This window comes from Alligator mississippiensis, chromosome 4, assembly GCF_030867095.1.
Source record: "Alligator mississippiensis isolate rAllMis1 chromosome 4, rAllMis1, whole genome shotgun sequence".
Classification (NCBI taxonomy): Eukaryota; Metazoa; Chordata; order Crocodylia; family Alligatoridae; genus Alligator; species Alligator mississippiensis.
Genome location: NC_081827.1, coordinates 189,192,382 through 189,208,715, shown reverse-complemented (window position 1 = coordinate 189,208,715; position 16,334 = coordinate 189,192,382). Strand labels below are relative to the sequence as shown.

The window sequence follows — 16,334 nt, the reverse complement described above, 5'->3', positions numbered from 1 at the left end:
TGTAGACTCTTGGAGCATAATAAATTCTACATCACTAATCATGTGGGCGGGATCAGCTATCGTATCCCAGTGATTCTGATAGCAGAGTTAGGAGACCGAACAAGACTTGTAGACATGAATGACTGGCGCCCCTTGAGACTGGGGGGAGACTATTTGTAGGTGGCAGCATCAGTGGTGAGCAGGGACTTCCTGCAGACACTGGTGGTGGGGGCAGGGGGTGGTGAGCGGCGAGCAGGGACTGCCCGCAGACAGTGGCGATGGCAGCGATGAGCAGGGATTGCCTGCAGACGCCAACAGTGGGTGGGGGGCGGGTGGCAAGTGGCGACTGCCTGCAGAACCCAGCACCAGTGGCGGCAGCGGCCAATCTCGGAGGGGGGGCATGTACCCCCTCGTACCTCTGCTATGAATTGCCTTTGCTTCTAGAGTTGGTGAGAGCACAAATGGAACCTGTTTGTGAGTGTCACCTTTTAATTTCCAAACATAAGCATTGACTCACAAATGCATGCAAAAATCTTGAAGGCCTTCTCCAAGAAAAAAAAGGGTTCATAAGCTTTCATAGGCTACAGAGGGTGACATCTTTCACCCCAAGTACAGACTGTGCTCCAGTCTGTTTCAATTTTATCTGATCATGATGAATCACACAAATTAGCAAAGAACTATAGAATGAACCAAGTATTCAAGCTTTCTAGAGGTGGAGCTGTTTTCCTGATTCACATATGTAATCCCTGGGTATTTCCAATTTATTTTTAAGAGAAATCTTTTGCTTTGTGCACACACATTTATTTTAAACAATAACATCTCTTAAGGTTGTCTAAATTATTCCTTTCAGTGGCCCAGATCACAGCCCTGATCCATATGAAGTTAGTGGGGATCTGAACTACTATAGGGTATACCTGCATTGATCTGATTAAGGCTTAAAAAAAACCCAACCACTTTCAGTAATGCACAAATGAGAAGATCTTTTACTTCCATTGGGCTGGTATCACTACACTGTAATACTACGTGGTAGAGTTAAGGTTATTTGAAGCACTAATGGTAACTTTTGTTAGCCTGGCACGCTTGAATTAATTTTATTTTTGTTGGGTACATAACGCTTGTTTAGATAAATTATGATGTCTGTACCACATTTTACACTGAAGTACTGATTTGTTTGCTCAACGTACTTGTGGTGTATAAATTAAAGCAGCTAGTTTGTGATTTCTTCAACAAAGCTTCTGAACTGAAGTACTCACGGTGCTATTCTGTCTTCTTTTTCAAGTGAAGTCCTTTCGTTTAGACCAAGTTTGTCTTCAGTCAGCATGAAGTCAGTACTGATTCATTTTTATCATTTTAACTGATTCACACGGGAAGCATAGAATAATGTCTCAGGCAATGTAGAAAGAGTTCATAAACTTTAAGCAGTCAGTTGCACATAGCAGCCTTTTCACTTTCATATTGCCTTTCTTTTTATATTCCTACCCATATTTTGGCTTATAAAACTACAGTCCTTCAAGCAGAGATGTGCACTGGACCCACAGCAGTTTGTAGATGCTGTGTAGAGTGTGGAGGCAGACAGAATGCCTCTATGGCAGTGGTTTTTAACCTTTTTTTTATTTGGGGACCCCTACAAAATTTCAAATGAACATACGGATCCCTTTGAATTGTAAATGTGGGTATTCACAAACTTTTAATTGATCATAGTCATCTTTTGTAAACCCTTTAGACATAGTCTGCAGACCCTCGGGGTCCACAGACCACAGGTTGAAAACCACTGATCTATGTTATTGAGGAAATGCACCCAGGAGTTGCAGCTCCTACTGGCTTTAAAAGGTGCTGCACTTTCTCTCTGTATCATTGGCTTCAGATTCCAGAGCACATGGAGAGAGGGCAAAGGAGTTTCCACACTTACCCAGCCATGACTGCTTTGGAGTGGTTTAGCATTGCTGAAGTTGTTTTGATTCCTCTTTGCCTTGCATCAAGAAGCACAAGGACATGGATTCTGATCGCAAAGGTGCTCCAAGAGGGAGGCACGTTTCTTCTTGTGTCCAGCCCAGTGATCAGGGGAAACTATACTCCAGTCTGTGTATCAAAAAGTATGCTCGGTTTGCCAGGAGGAACTGTGCCAGCTGTTAAGCGCAGAGGATGTGGGGACCTTACTAGGCCAACACAAAGAACAAGCTATTTGCATTTTAAGATATTTGTGCTAGGCAGAACTCATGGCCTGCTGGGGATCACAGGCACTGGCAGAGTAGAGTCACAATGCTAGAGGCAGCTGCCTTGGCAGGAAGTCTCTGGCAAGGTCTCGGAAAAGTGTCTATGACATTACTGCCACAGTACATGTGGGCAGAGGGAACTGCCTTGACCCTCAATCTAGGCTCCCTTTTTTTTGTTGAAGAGGCCAGAAGGACTGAAGGCAATAAAGTTTCTGAAGCATCAGTAGCCTTAGTCCTTCTGCCCTTGACCCACATGATGACCGAATGGAAGCTGACGGTCGTCCCTGTGTCTGGGGCTTACAGTAGATTGCCTGTGGGATCAAGTGGTGCTCCAACAGCACAGCCAGTTCTCAGTACCTCTTCCTCTTCAGCATCTACCACCGTCAGGCAGCCAAAGCAGTGCTGCTGGCTCTGCTGTGGAAAATATTGATAGTGACACAGATGATATATGACACTATAGATTCTCTTAGATTCACTCCCAATGAGCACACTTCCCACGGCACAATTGCATATTTCATTCAAAATAAACAAGTGGAAAAGAGTTTCAACTCCTTGATTTTCCTTTTTAGGAACAGGTGTCATCAGGAAGTGCTAATGTTTCCAGCCTTCCCCAGGATACACAAACTGTCCCTATATTCTTCCTTTATTGTGAATCCTTATGCTGAGAATTCAGAATATATTGTTCTGTCCATAGGAACTGAGTGATTTGAAACACAGAAGTGCTGTCAATGCTGGCATGTGGAAATGGCTTTTTAGGTTTTATCACTAGTATTGTTAAAGGGACACCCCAGCTTAAAACCCTTCTTCTGCCTGAAAGTTTGTTCTGTTGTTGTTCAAAGCAACTCCTATCTTTACTGAAAATGAAAGAGAGTAAAGGAATCTATATTCTGTGTATTTGACAACTCCTCCTATATAGTTATTGATTCAAATTCCCCTTTTGTTTTTTTCTGGGTTTTTCATACAGAGCAGAGAAAGGTCTTGTAAGGATATGAAAATTTAAAGATAAAACCACAGAAAATGGCAAGGGTAACCTAAGGCAAGTGAAATTACACTTGCATCATTTTTTTTTAAACTGGCTGGATTTCAAGTTGGTATCAGGCTTTGGAACCTGAGCTCTCTCAAATCTGCTTGAAGCTTTACATTCAACTTCTGTTCCTTTATTTCATACAGTACCTCCTAATAAAGTTTTTCTGTCTGTAGCAATCTTTATAATCAGGTGTTTTAACACCCCTGTTCTACAACAAAAAGTGTTAAGGACTGTATCAAACTCATCTGGCCCTGTAGGCTGGATGAGGCACATGGGCTAGGGACAGAAATTTCACATAAACCGGTATAAGTGATCAGAAACTGGTTAAAATCTGTAACACAACAGAAGTTCAATGCACATAAACCACTTTCAAAAGGGCCAAAACAGATTTAAGATAGATCTGGATGGATATAGTATCAAATTTACTTAACTGATTTAGGTTAAATCAGTTTATTGAACTTCTGTCCCAGATCTCTTCCAGACTCAAATTAACTCTCTGTTCCACAGCATCCCATGGCGAAACTTAGATCAGCTACAGGTGCTCCTCCCCCCCCCTCCTCCCCCACTTATCAATTGGTGAGACCAAGATTTTTTGACCTTACATAGGTGGGACGTAAGATGCAAAATGAGAACCTCTGCTTTAGTGCTCCCTGGCTTCTGGCTTGAGCACTGCAGGCATGTGACTGCATTTCCAGAATCAAAAATGGATGTCTGTTCACTTATCAGTTCAATTCATGTAGCTTAGACTAACCTGTTAAGATTGAATCACTTCAGGCTCAGGCTTTTTGATTGTCTGAACTTAACCAAGAAGCTGATTCCTGGGCTGGAGCAGGCCCACAGACAGACCCCACATACCAGATCTAGTGCACAGGGTTGGTTTGGTGTGGGCACTATGTGCAGTTCATGGCCCAGACTGATCTCATGTGCATGCTCTGTGTGTTGGACCAGGTCCAGCATGTGCTGTTTGTAGTGCATGAGGCCAGTCTGAGACCCACCAGCAGTACTGCTGGTCAAATAATAGGGCTTCACAGGCCAGGTCCGGTCCATGTACTGTATCTGTGATACTCTGATTTTAGAAAATTCCTTTTTCTATGATGGACACTTAAGATTGTCATTGTCTGCAGCAATTCTTTGGTATTTGTCTGTGTAACAGGAAACCAGGGGCTCCTGTTACTTGCAGAGGGAAGCCGCAGTGGGGATGTCCCCAGCTGGGGGTAAGACCGCTGATTTTGGGCTAGCTGCAGGGGAATAGGCAGCCAGGGCCTGTAGACTATAAGTGTCTATTTTGGGGCTAGCTGCCTAGCTATAGGACAATAGGGCAGTGCCCTGGTTAAGCAGTGATGCCACTGCTGCAGTAGCCAGAGGAATAGCAGTAAGCTACCCCAGAGACTGAGGGGGGCACACCTGCAGCTGGTCAGGCGAGCATCTAACCAGAAGGAGAGGAGCCAGGGAAATATAAACCTGGGCCCCTGAAGCAGACTGGCAGTACAGTCCTGAACTCCTGCCAGCTCAGGCTGGTGAGGAGTGAGAATTGGTGGCATGCCAGGTACTCCTAGGACTGAGAGAGCCAGAGAGTGGTGAGGTGGCTGGGCAGCAATATGATGACTTGGAGGGGAAGATTTTGAGTTTGAAGCAGGTGCTTGTATTTTTTTTGTTTTAGTTTATACCGAAGGATGGGGTGTGGTTAATTTGGAGGCCATGATAGTGCTGTAGGGGCACCCAGCATAGAGCCCTTCCAGGGTCTGGGACACAGTGGGCTGCATGGTGCAGAATCCCAAATACTTTAGAAGGAGGAAGAACTGAGAGCAGCTTTGCCCTGGGTCGGGATGCCTGGGGGGAGAAGAGGGGGGGACACAGGGACAATGGGGAGGGTTGGGCTGAACCAAGAGCAGCCTTGCCCTCAGGATGCCAGGGAGGCTGAGACAAGATGCAAGAGGCCAAGGGGCCTGGAGACGAGAGATGATGCAGAGAAGGCTGATGCCAAGAGAGCTGCGCCTGAGTCAGTGGGCCAGGACTGGAAACCTGTAGACAGAGAAGAGGGGGGCTAAAGCCAAGAGGGTTGAGGTCTCTACAAGAGAACTAAACTGTGGACAGACTAACATCTCTGAGGCATGGGTGTAGCTGTAGAGGCAGAAGGCTACAAACTTAGCTCTTAAGGCAGTTTGGGGGCAGAGGGGTTGGAAGCCCCCAAAGCCAAGAGACTGGGTCAAATGGGGAGAGGTGGAATGCAAAATTGAGATGGGTCAAGTATGGCCCACAAGAGGGACACAGTATAGGGAAAGAGAGAGCACACCCTGGGCTTGTCAGCCTCTGAGGACAGCCTCCTCTCATTACCTTTTAATACCAAGGCGTGGCAGGAGAGGAAGCAGGGTGAGACCTTGAGGAGTTGGAGTGGGAGCCAGGCAGGGTCAAGGTGGCCACTAGAGGACATCACGACAGCCCTTGGGTGCCATCCTGTTACAGGCAGGGTAATTACCTCTGTTTGCAGGAGTGCTTTTGTTCTGTTCCACAAAATGTCTTTGAGTCTTTGTTGAAATATAGACCGTATAAATTGTGATTGCCCTTAGAAGTACACTGTTCCTAGTTTACAACAAAGTTAGAATGATGGATGGGGTACACAAACATTACTGGTCGATGACAGTGACACAGTGATGTTAGTTAAGTTGTCACAGGAACAGTCAGTCATCTGAGACTTTTCCTTTCCACCTCTCTGGTAGAACGCACAGAGTCCTAATGAATGGATCTGTATCGTCTGTATTGATGGTGTGATGCTGTAGCCAACAGGGCAAATAATACTCTGGCATGCATTTCCAGCAAAACCAAGGAAGTGATTCCAGCAAAACCAAGGAAGTGATTCTCTCACTCTACTTGGCCTTGGTGAGACCACAGCTGGAGTACCGCATCCAGTTCTGGGCACCGCACTTTAACAAGGACATAGTAAAGCTTGAGAGAGTCCAGAGAAGGGCCACCTGTGATCAGAGACTTGCACGGCAAGCCATATAAGGAAAGGCTGAGGGACCTGGGACTCTTCTGAAAAAGAGAAGGCTGAGAGGGGACTTGATAACAGCTTATTGCTACATCAGGGGTGTACATCAAGGGCTCGATGAACAACTGTTCACCAGGGCACCCTTGAGGAAAACCAGGAGTAATGGTCACAGACTCCTAGATGACTGTTTCAGGCTCAACATTAGGAAAAATGTCTTCACAGATAGAGTGTCCAGACTGTGGAATAAGCTCCCTCCAGGGCTGGTGCAATTGCCTACCCTTGAAACCTTCAACAGGAGACTGGACGGTCACCTTGCTGGGGTCACCTGAACCCAGTTGTCTTTCCTGCTTGGTGCAGGGGGGCTGAACACGATGTTCTTCTAAGGTCCCTTCCAGCATCACAATCTATGAAAACCTGCTTATTAATTATATGATGCTCTGTTTAATGAGACTAAATGAGTTGCAGGACCTTGGCAGAGTAAATATGCACCTTAGACTAATGAAATCAGGGATGTATCATGTAATCTTTCATGAGCTCAAGCTCAATTCATCAGATGCTGTTAAAGGAAAAGGATGCTGTCCATTCACAACATTTGATAAAGTGAGCTTGGGCTCACAAAACCTTATGCTATACATCTCTGATACAGTTAACCTACAAAGTGCATATCTACCATGCCTTCTGCCTGGCTGCAGGCTAACATGGCTAATTACCTCTCTTTGGAATACATTGCCAGCTTCAGTTGTGAGGATGCAGTAAAAATAGTGGAATGTAGATAGATATAAATGAAATAGTTCCCAGCTTTCAACTACCTCCATTTTTCAAAATGCCTGTGCCAAAACTTGTGGCTTTTATTTATGTAACTATTTAAAATACACTGGTTTCTTGCTGTATATTCACAGTTAAGAGTTTGCAGTATATCACAACTCAGTCTAATTTAAAAGGAGCATTATAATATACATGAGAACAGAACTGCTAGAAAGTATGATAATGTTGGATTACAAGTAAGCTATTATATTTTTTCTTAACTATATATGTCCCAAAGTTTAAGAATTTTTATGTTGAATTCAAGAACTCAGACTTACAGGCAAGTATAATTTTTCCTGTGAATTTCCAATATTTAAAAAAAATAAACATTTATTCCGACAAAAAGTAATTCAAGGATAGCCTACATAGTATTTAAATAAATAGTTGCATGCTGCATGGGCATCTTGCTATTAATCTATATGTATGACGCAACTAATTTAATACAAATACTGTATTGTGCATTTTTACTATTTAACACACATACATATTCAATTTTAATTTGTACATCTTTTGGCACAGACAGACATTAGCTGTTGGAAATATTAATGCATACAAGGAACAAAACTAATAAAATAATAACTACTGACAAATATATATGCAGCTTAGATTTCTTGGATGCTGACTTCTTTATTGTATTGTGGATTCATTACACTTGCTCCAGTATTCACATTTATTCCATGTTCCATAATAATTGCTACTAATGGCCTTACCATAATGAAAACATGCTTCTCATAAAATCAGATTTTATTGCTGGTCAGTTTTGGCACTTCTAAGTCCTTATCAGAAATACAGTGTACAGCTCTGGATGCTTGTGTTCAAGGAATGTGAATTCAAGGAAATTGAAACAGGTGCGCAGAGAAGGATTAGTTTAGGAGAGGAGACTAGAAGATCTAGTCTAACAAAACAAAGGCTGACAGGGGACATGATGGATATCTATGTATATATCAGGGGACTACGTGCCAGAGAGAGAGGTTAGCTGTAAAAGCTAAAGGTCAATGTTGGCAGAAGGGGAAGTGGTATAAACTGGCCATGAATAAATTTAAATTGGGAAATAGAAGAAAATTTCTAACTATCCAAATTGTGTGGTTTTGGAACAGCTTTTCAGTAGGAGATGGGACAGGGGCAAGAAATCAGACCGGTTTTAGGATAGAGTGTGGTAACATTCATGAAAAAAATTATAAAACATGATTGTTTGCTTAAATGCAGAAAGGACTAGTAGAACATTTGGACTAGTAGATCATCTACTGGTCCTTTCTGCAGTTAAGCAATCATATTTGATGATTGCCATATTGAGCTCACTGATTTTTCTTTGGCTAAAGTGTGTCTTCCAGAAAGCCATCCACTCTTAATGTGAGGAAATCAAACAATGGAGAATCCACCATTTCCCTTCCCAGATTGATCAAATAGTTACAGTTTCAACTCTTTATTTTCTCACTTTGAAAGATTTTCTCCAGCCTTTGAATATTTTTATTGACATTTTTATGGACATTTTCTGCACCTTCTCTAGTTTTTCAGTGTCCCCTTTTAAAACATAGGCATCAGAACCGTGCACAGAATTATCCTACTGTAGTCACTAATGCCATATAGAAAGGTAAAAATCTTCTTTCTACCCCTACTCAAGATTGCCCAGTTTGTACATTGTGATGGTAAGTCACACAGTGGTGCTTGTTAGAACTGTGCAGTGAGGGGAAATTAAGTAAGCAATGAAGCATTTGGGAGGAGACTTTGTTTAACTGTAGTGTTTTGGAAGTTATAAAAGAGGTTCTCTCACCAGCTGCTTTGGAGAGATGGAGGAGGTGAGACACTGGACATGACTTGATACTACATGTTTACAAGAAGACTTGCATGTGGCAGGAAGCATGATGTTTAGGATGAGGCATAAAATTCCTCTAGTCCCAAGCACACCATAGCTATGCTGTCTCCAGGCTGATCCTGCAGGTTGGGCAGAGGCCAGGTCTATCCTGAACCCAGGGCTTCCCCCAGCCCACAGCATGTTCCAGAACCTGTGGCTGTCTTGGCTGGGTCTGGAGACCTGGGACTTCTAAAAGCCACATATTGAGCTGGGCTGTCCCAGGGCTGGGCCAACATTTAACTGATTGTCAGACTTTTATGTTTAATGCAGCTATGAATTCTGTTCATAAAGGATTTGTAACAGACATGTGTTCTCTTCTCTTCTAGGTCCCTATCAGTTGCCTTTGTACTAACTTTTGAGTCTTCTGACTGCATTTGTCTTCTGTGATCTGATGCTACACAGCAGTTATACCTAATCCTCTGGTGAGTTTGGTGCTAAATGGGAGAAAAATCAGTAAAAAGCCAAATTCTGCGGTGAGCTTTGGATTTAACAGCAGTTCCATACAACTATTGATTCATAGGAAATGGAAGGGTCTTAATTTCTTATACACAAATTGCCGTAGCCTGTTGAGTATCAGAAGTGCCAACGGTGGAAACAGATGTCACCTTTATGCTGCCATAAAAAAAATTATGGCCACACAAAGGCCAAGCAAAGATATGTCAGTACCTCTTGTTGCACCACAAAGGCCCCAAATTTCTGGCTACAGTGTAGGTAGTATAAATTTGTGTTGCTTTATTGTGGTAGACATGTTAGGTTTATGGCAGGAGAGTGGTCAGCCTGGAGCTGCCCACTCTCTCAAGATGCCTAGAGCACTCTTAGGGCTTCAAGGGCCTGATCCTGCATGGCCCAGGATGGTGAATTGGGCCCCTGAAGCCCTAGGAGTGCCTTCCTGGGTTCCCTCATTTGGGATTCTTCGAGCACCTATTGGCATTGACAGTCTCAGCTCCAGGGCTGTGCTGGAATCAGCTGATTGGTGGTCCCACAGCTAGGATCACACTGAAGTGTCAAACTTACTTCCACGTGGTCCTGGGGCGCATCTCTGACTGGGGAACACATTGCCCATTGTCCTGCAAAAGCAACAGGTGGGACAGTGGCCAGTGTGTATTTCCCCCAGTGAGGCAAATCAGCTGTGCTGGAACACATCTCAGCACAGCTGATCTGCTTCATTTAGTGACATCTGTTTCTGCTCCAAGTACTAAGTTAAGCCAATAGGATTGAATAGACATGGACTGTAGCATTTACCTTTTTCCTTAAGCCACATATGTTGTGTAACAGTGATTTTTTTTTCCCCCCTGCTCCCCCCCCTCCCACTCTCTATCCACACCCCACAGGATTCGCTTATTAACCACCCAGGCTACTGTATTGATTTTATTGATGTGCATGCCCCAGTTAATTTACTGAAAGAACAGAAGAAATATAAAACAATAAAAAGACCCTGCACCAACGTCAATGTAACTACAATGTGCTTGATTGTTTCTGTCTTAATGATATTTCTGCACAAAACAGACCTTAATTTGCATACCCCTCTACCACCCTTGACAGAAGGTTTTATGAAGAAAAAGCAACGGTAGGATCCCTAGTAGTTCTACTTTAATCCCTAGTAGAACTACTTAGTAGTTCTTAATGCATTATAATGTCCTGCCAATAGCCAACTCCACAACAATAGAGCATCTTGCTCTATTGTTTTAATTGTCAGCAGATATATGGGCAGAGTTGATAGAAATTTATTGTAAACTGCAAAACAAACAAACAAAACAAGTAGGCTTTCCAATCTATACTATAGAACAGCTGTCTTCAACCTGTGGTTGCGGACAATCTATCAAAAGTATGTGAATACTTACAATTCAAAGGGTTTCACACCTTCATTCAAAACTTTTTAGGGGTCCACAAGTGAAAAAAGGTTGAAAACCACTGCATAGAAAACTGCATTGTTACTGATTTTGTTGACATATTGACAAAAGCTGCAAAGGGAGAATTGTATAACTTAGAAAGTCATAAATAATATTGACTATAGAGCTACCCAAAATACTCATATGGAAAATAACCAGTTGGTAAGAAGTAATCTAATATACATAAAAACATTTCATTTTATTGTGTGCAGTAAGTAAATGAAAGTGATGTCAGATTTTTTTTTCTCCATGATATATAGCAGTGGTGCTCAACCTTTTGGCTCCATGGGCCAGATGAGTAGGAGGGGGAAAGTCTGCAGGCTGAATCGAGCCTAATGTGCCAGGTTTGGATGCAGCACCACCCCCATGTGCTGGGATTGGTTCTAGGGGCCTGGCACAACCCCCCCTCCCACTGGGACTGGTCTCCAGGGTCACCCCCTCTAACCCTAGCATGCTGGGATTGGGTCCTGGGGATCTGGTATCACTCTCTCTCAGCCTCCTAAACAGGAATTGGGCTACCTCTGCTCAGCCCTGCATTCTGGGATCAGGAAGCCAATCCAGCATGCAGGGCCCAGGGTTCCCTGGGTCTGGAAGTTTGGCAGTGGAGGAGCAGTGTCATCACTCTCTTGCCATCAAATTTCCAGACCAGTAGGGAGCCCCATGGGCTGGATGACACCAGGCTGCAGACTGGATCTGACCCATGAGCTGGGGGCTGAGCACCCCTGATATGTAGGCATATCTTGCCAAGTCTTTCTCAAGATCAGCATGTGGCTGTATATTTGTAAGCAGAGTAATTGACTTTATAAAACAGCCGTTAAATATCAGGTTTGAGCCCTGAAAGTGGTATAACAGTGAACCCTGTTTCATCAAGCAACCAGTCAAGAAATCCAAGAACCAAGGGGTAATGTAGACCCCACTGAAGTTGATGGCAAAGTCCCCATTGACTTCAGTGGAGATAGGATTTCACCTAAGGTGCTTTAACAGTAGTGACTCAATAAAAGAGAGAGCAGAATACTGTGCAGAATGTTTGGAGGTAACTTGAGGCAGTCTTCTAAAACAGGGAAGTTGCCTTGCAAGGGAAGCCTCTTCCACAGATGTTATTGCATTTAATCATAGGGACACTCAGCATTTGATAAGCCTGCTTTGGACAAAATGGCTATAATAGGTAAACATTAAAATGTGTCAGTGCATCAATGCTCATGCTTGAGTAGAAGCAACTTGAAGACCGGGGAGACGAGTGTATACTTTCCTTTAGTCTGAAAGCTAATTCTTGCTGGCAAGTTAAAGAGGGAAATAGGTTATTCATGAAGACCATCATCGTTGGGTTTCACTGCTGTAGGGGAGGATGAAATGCACACAGTTTTGTAGCTCTGAAATCCAGACCAACACACCTATCTGACTTCATGGAGGCACAAACAGAGTTCTTGTAAACTCTGCCACCCATCACCCCCTGTGTGTTAAGAGGAATATTCATAGAGGCAGACCTACAGCCTGTGTCAAAATTGCCTCTCCCTGCACATGGGATCAATCATTTTTCTTTTAATTTCTTTATTTAAAAAGAATAGAAATGAAATGTAAAATAATACAATAAAGAAACATTCAAGTTTCACAATTTTCACCTCAAAAGTTCAGGCAATGTAGAAGCCAGTTCCCTTGGTAGCACTATTATCTGAGCCACGCTGTATTTATGTGGTATTTTCTCTTTATTAAATACACCTCTTCATACTATATTACTTCTTCATTTTGAACTTAAAGGGAAACAGAAAATTTCCACCTTTTACATGGCTGACTATGTATAGGCATTATGTCATGCTCCATCCTTCCAGTGCCTCCCAGGGGTTAGTTCTAGATCTCTGTATATTTTAATCTTTGGTGGTCAAAACAGAGGGCAGTGTTGGCATATCATCTCACACCAAATCTGAGAGAAGACATCTGAGGTCCAGCTTTTTTACTGTGGTCCAAACTTCCTCCTCACATAACTCAATATACACATCAAACATACTCTAATTGGAGCTCTGTATTTCTGCCTTGATCTGGGGGGCCCGCAAATGATTTTTTTTAGTGTTAAGCTTTTTTTTTTTTTAATGTTTCCTCAAGTGATCTGCATCAAAAGAACATTCTGCTTGTCCTACTGACTTGGCACCCACAGCTATAATTTCTGAGCACTTCACAATCATTTTGATCTCAGAGCACCTCTTGTGACAGGGCAGTACTCTTATTACAGCTTTACAGAGGGAGAACTGAGGCACACAAGAAGGCTGTGAAAGAACAGGGAACTGAAACTGCTAAATCCCAGATTAGAGCCCCAGTCACTTGACCATCTTTCCTGTCTGCAGACCTGTGTGCTAAAACATTTCCCTTGGCTTATTTTTCAGGTCCACGCTATCTAGTTGTGCTGTGGATTGCTGGTTCCTGTTCAGTGAAACACCCCAGCATGCCCTATTCTGGTGACACCACACTCTCCACAGAACAGCTCTGGAGCTTGAGGCCAGCCTGTAGGGTAAGGTAAGCTAATATTTCTAATAATATAGCACCTTCATAAATGTGAAGACATGATTTATGTTCATAAGCTACATGAGATGGTTCAAGACCAACAATAATCAGGGGTTCAATATCATGAAGAATCCAGCCATCCTCTGTAACAGATCTATTACTATGTGCTGTCCACAGGTTCACGGTAGGTCTGTGCTGAGATGTTTTCTGGGACTCCGTTGTGAGAGGAGGAAGTGTTCCGCAGAAGAACTGGATGCTGAGGCTGAGGAAAATAGAGAGAGGGGTTTTTTTTATATTGCACAGTCTAGAGTGGGTCTATATCTATTTGAACATTTGGCAAATCATTATAGAACCCTCTGGTTTTATATTTTAATGTATGTTCAGGCCAGTTTAAATCATCTGTCCATTCTTTGGAAACATTGGCAAGTGGCAAAATATACTATTTTTTTTTCAGGATTTTCTGTTTCTCCTGTCTTCTAATTTTACCCCACGTTGTTCATTTTCCACTATTGGTGGGAAGGGTCCATTGTGAAATGATAAAGAGCTAAGCAGAGGAGCGCAAGATGGGGTCATTTCCATCAGTTGCTCTGCTTTTGTTACTAGAGTAGCAGATCAGCTATTGCTTTAGGCCAGTCTTTTGTCCAAATCATTGACAGCCACAAATGGATGGCAGGGCAAAATTTTCCATTAGTGGGGAGGAGGTAGAGGCATCTCTGATCTTTCTCTTTCCTTTTCTAAAAGGGGAAGAGAGCTCCATGAAGCAGAAATGTAACAACTGTAGACAAACTGACCTCTTGGTCTCAAATTCCTTTCATAAGCCTTCTTTTATAATGTAATGCCATAGGATACAACTGACCAGAGGGCCTCTTTCATTGGACAGTAGCTAAGCATAATACTGTGACAGAATAAGTGTCCATACATAGAAAGGGAAGCCACCTTTACTTCAGTGGGTAACAGTTTAAGAGGATTTAGTTTTGTGTCTTTTTAAAGCAACAAGGGACCATCTACTAAACTCTAATGCAATAGAATCCCTGAAGGTAACTAGATGATGATGTGTCTTCATTCGCTCACATGACTTCAGTACTCCCAGGCTAAGGTGAAATTCTGCCTTCTGTTTGGCCTGTAAGTAGACAAAGATTTGTGACTTGAATCTGGAAAAGATAAAGCTAGTATGTTGTGCAGATCTGGCTGTACTTGGGTGGTGGGAGTTTTGCTTAGAGTCTTGACACCTTTACAAGTTTGGGAAAGACCTGGGTGTTCCATGGATTTTGCACAGGCAAGGATTGTAGAGGGAAGAATCATTGTCTGGTTTCTAAAACAAAGTCATCTCTGCAAGTAGGGTCACTGTGGTGCAGGGTTTGTCCCTCTGGTTGGGGCTGGTATTTCTGTGAGGAAGCAGCCCCAAAGTCTCTTGCTCCAGCTTATTCTCAGGTTAGGTAAAGTGTGGTTCTACTCCCACAGACCTTAACTGCTTTCTTTCTCAGCAAGGGCTACAACCCCTTCTTGTTTCTTTTTAGTGTTCTGATGCTTTTTAAGTGCTGTGGCCCTCAGCTCATGTCCCCATCTTGCTCTTTTGTCCTATTTTTCTAAGATATTAATGGTGATGCTGAGAGAGGCTCTCAGGTCAGAGGCTGCAATCATTTTTAGGAGGGATCAGGCTGTCTTCACTTGGAGATCCATATTGGAAGTGGGGGAAGGAGACTCTAGAGTGGTTAGTGTTGGACTGAGATAAGCCTGGGAGCAAGTTCCAATCACAACTTTTCTGGGCTTCAGCTTCATATCTGTGAAATGGATGCAGCAGGGTGCTAGCTTTGGAGAGCAGCTTTGAGGATAGCCAGTCTACATGTTTTATCACTGCTTAGTTTTCATGCTGCATCAGTGGCAGTATTGAATGTGCTCCCCCAGCCCTTCTGCTGTAGGTGTGTGGCATGGATTTTATTATGGTAGGTACCTACTGTTTAAGGGCTCTTTAGCAGAATAGTTACAGGCTGTCCCTGTGACGCTAGAAACATGAGTTTGAGCCTTGCTCCGGACTCATGCCAAAGGCTTAATCAATCCAGGTGTAAATGGTCATTCATGCTGGGGAGTTAAAGGTTGTGTGTGCTGTTGGCAGTAGAAACTGGCCTGCTTTATTCTTGCTAGCCCATGGAGGAGGAACAACTGGGCTCGGGTGGATCTTTGTATTTTTTTGAGTTCCTGTGAAGCACTTAGGGATGTCACTGTTGGAGGTGCAAGAACAGAACTTGTTGTGAGGCTACAGATATAACAAACAGCATGACCTGAAACGAGAAAGCAGGAAAGCTGAGCATCCAGAACAGAGTTCTCTCTGAAGTAGAAAGCCAACATAAACCTTATACCACTACAGTGCCATTCAACCCTTTAAAAGAAAAGAGTACCCATAGAGCTGACATGTGGGGGTTGACTGGAAATTAGTGCAGGGAAGAAAAGGCTAAGAAAAAGGAGGAGAGACATAATGGGGACTAGGAGAAAAGAGGAGATTGAGGGGAGGTCAACAAAATGCAAGAGACAATGGTGGTCATAAAAGCAGCAGATCTTCCTATGACAGCAGTGCTAATATGATGGACACACACAGAATAAAAGTTTAGTTGCTATCTAAAAGCCACTGGCTTACTTTGATTTTCAGTTCAAACCTTCCACTTACCTCATGGAGTACAGCTCTGGGTTGGGGCCTTGTGTGCAGTACTCAGTTTATCTCCTGGCCTATGGACCACACATGACAATGGTATTCAAACTCTTCCCTCTGATTTAGATATGAAAGCCCCTAATGTCTTTCTGACAAACCTGATGTCTGACAAGAGTGTTGTCTACAAACTCCTAGTAGACGCTGGCCTGATATATCTACCCTTTGACTGTCTTTATAGGCTTTGAGCATTGACTTGTATGGAATCACCAGCCTGTCTGATTCACTGAGAGTAACATTGCTCATGTTATCAGTTTTGTTCTGGCTGAGGGTAAGGGAATATTTCAGAAGTAAATGTCCACACACAGCGCTGAGATGCAGGCAGGCAGTGACACAACTGATGCCATAATCTACTGCATGTGTTAGCTACTTGTCCAGGGGCTTGGCACG

At 43.2% G+C, this 16,334-nt stretch overlaps 1 protein-coding gene across 41 annotated transcripts in view; it reads left to right on the top strand.

The window, feature by feature from the left end:
* PCBP3 (poly(rC) binding protein 3) overlaps window positions 1–16,334 on the top strand; it is a 248,019-nt gene that overhangs the window by 83,515 nt on the left and 148,170 nt on the right. For 35 of the 41 annotated variants that reach the window (XM_019492277.2, XM_059727205.1, XM_019492311.2 and 32 more), the window contains 2 exons: window positions 9,188–9,283; window positions 13,126–13,250. In XM_019492277.2, coding sequence (XP_019347822.1) covers window positions 13,185–13,250 — 66 coding nt within the window. In that variant the 5' untranslated portion in view covers window positions 9,188–9,283; window positions 13,126–13,184. Of the gene's footprint in view, window positions 1–9,187; window positions 9,284–13,125; window positions 13,256–16,334 lie in introns of those variants that run through there. The other 6 variants (XM_059727209.1, XM_019492291.1, XM_059727208.1 and 3 more) reach the window with 4 other exon arrangements.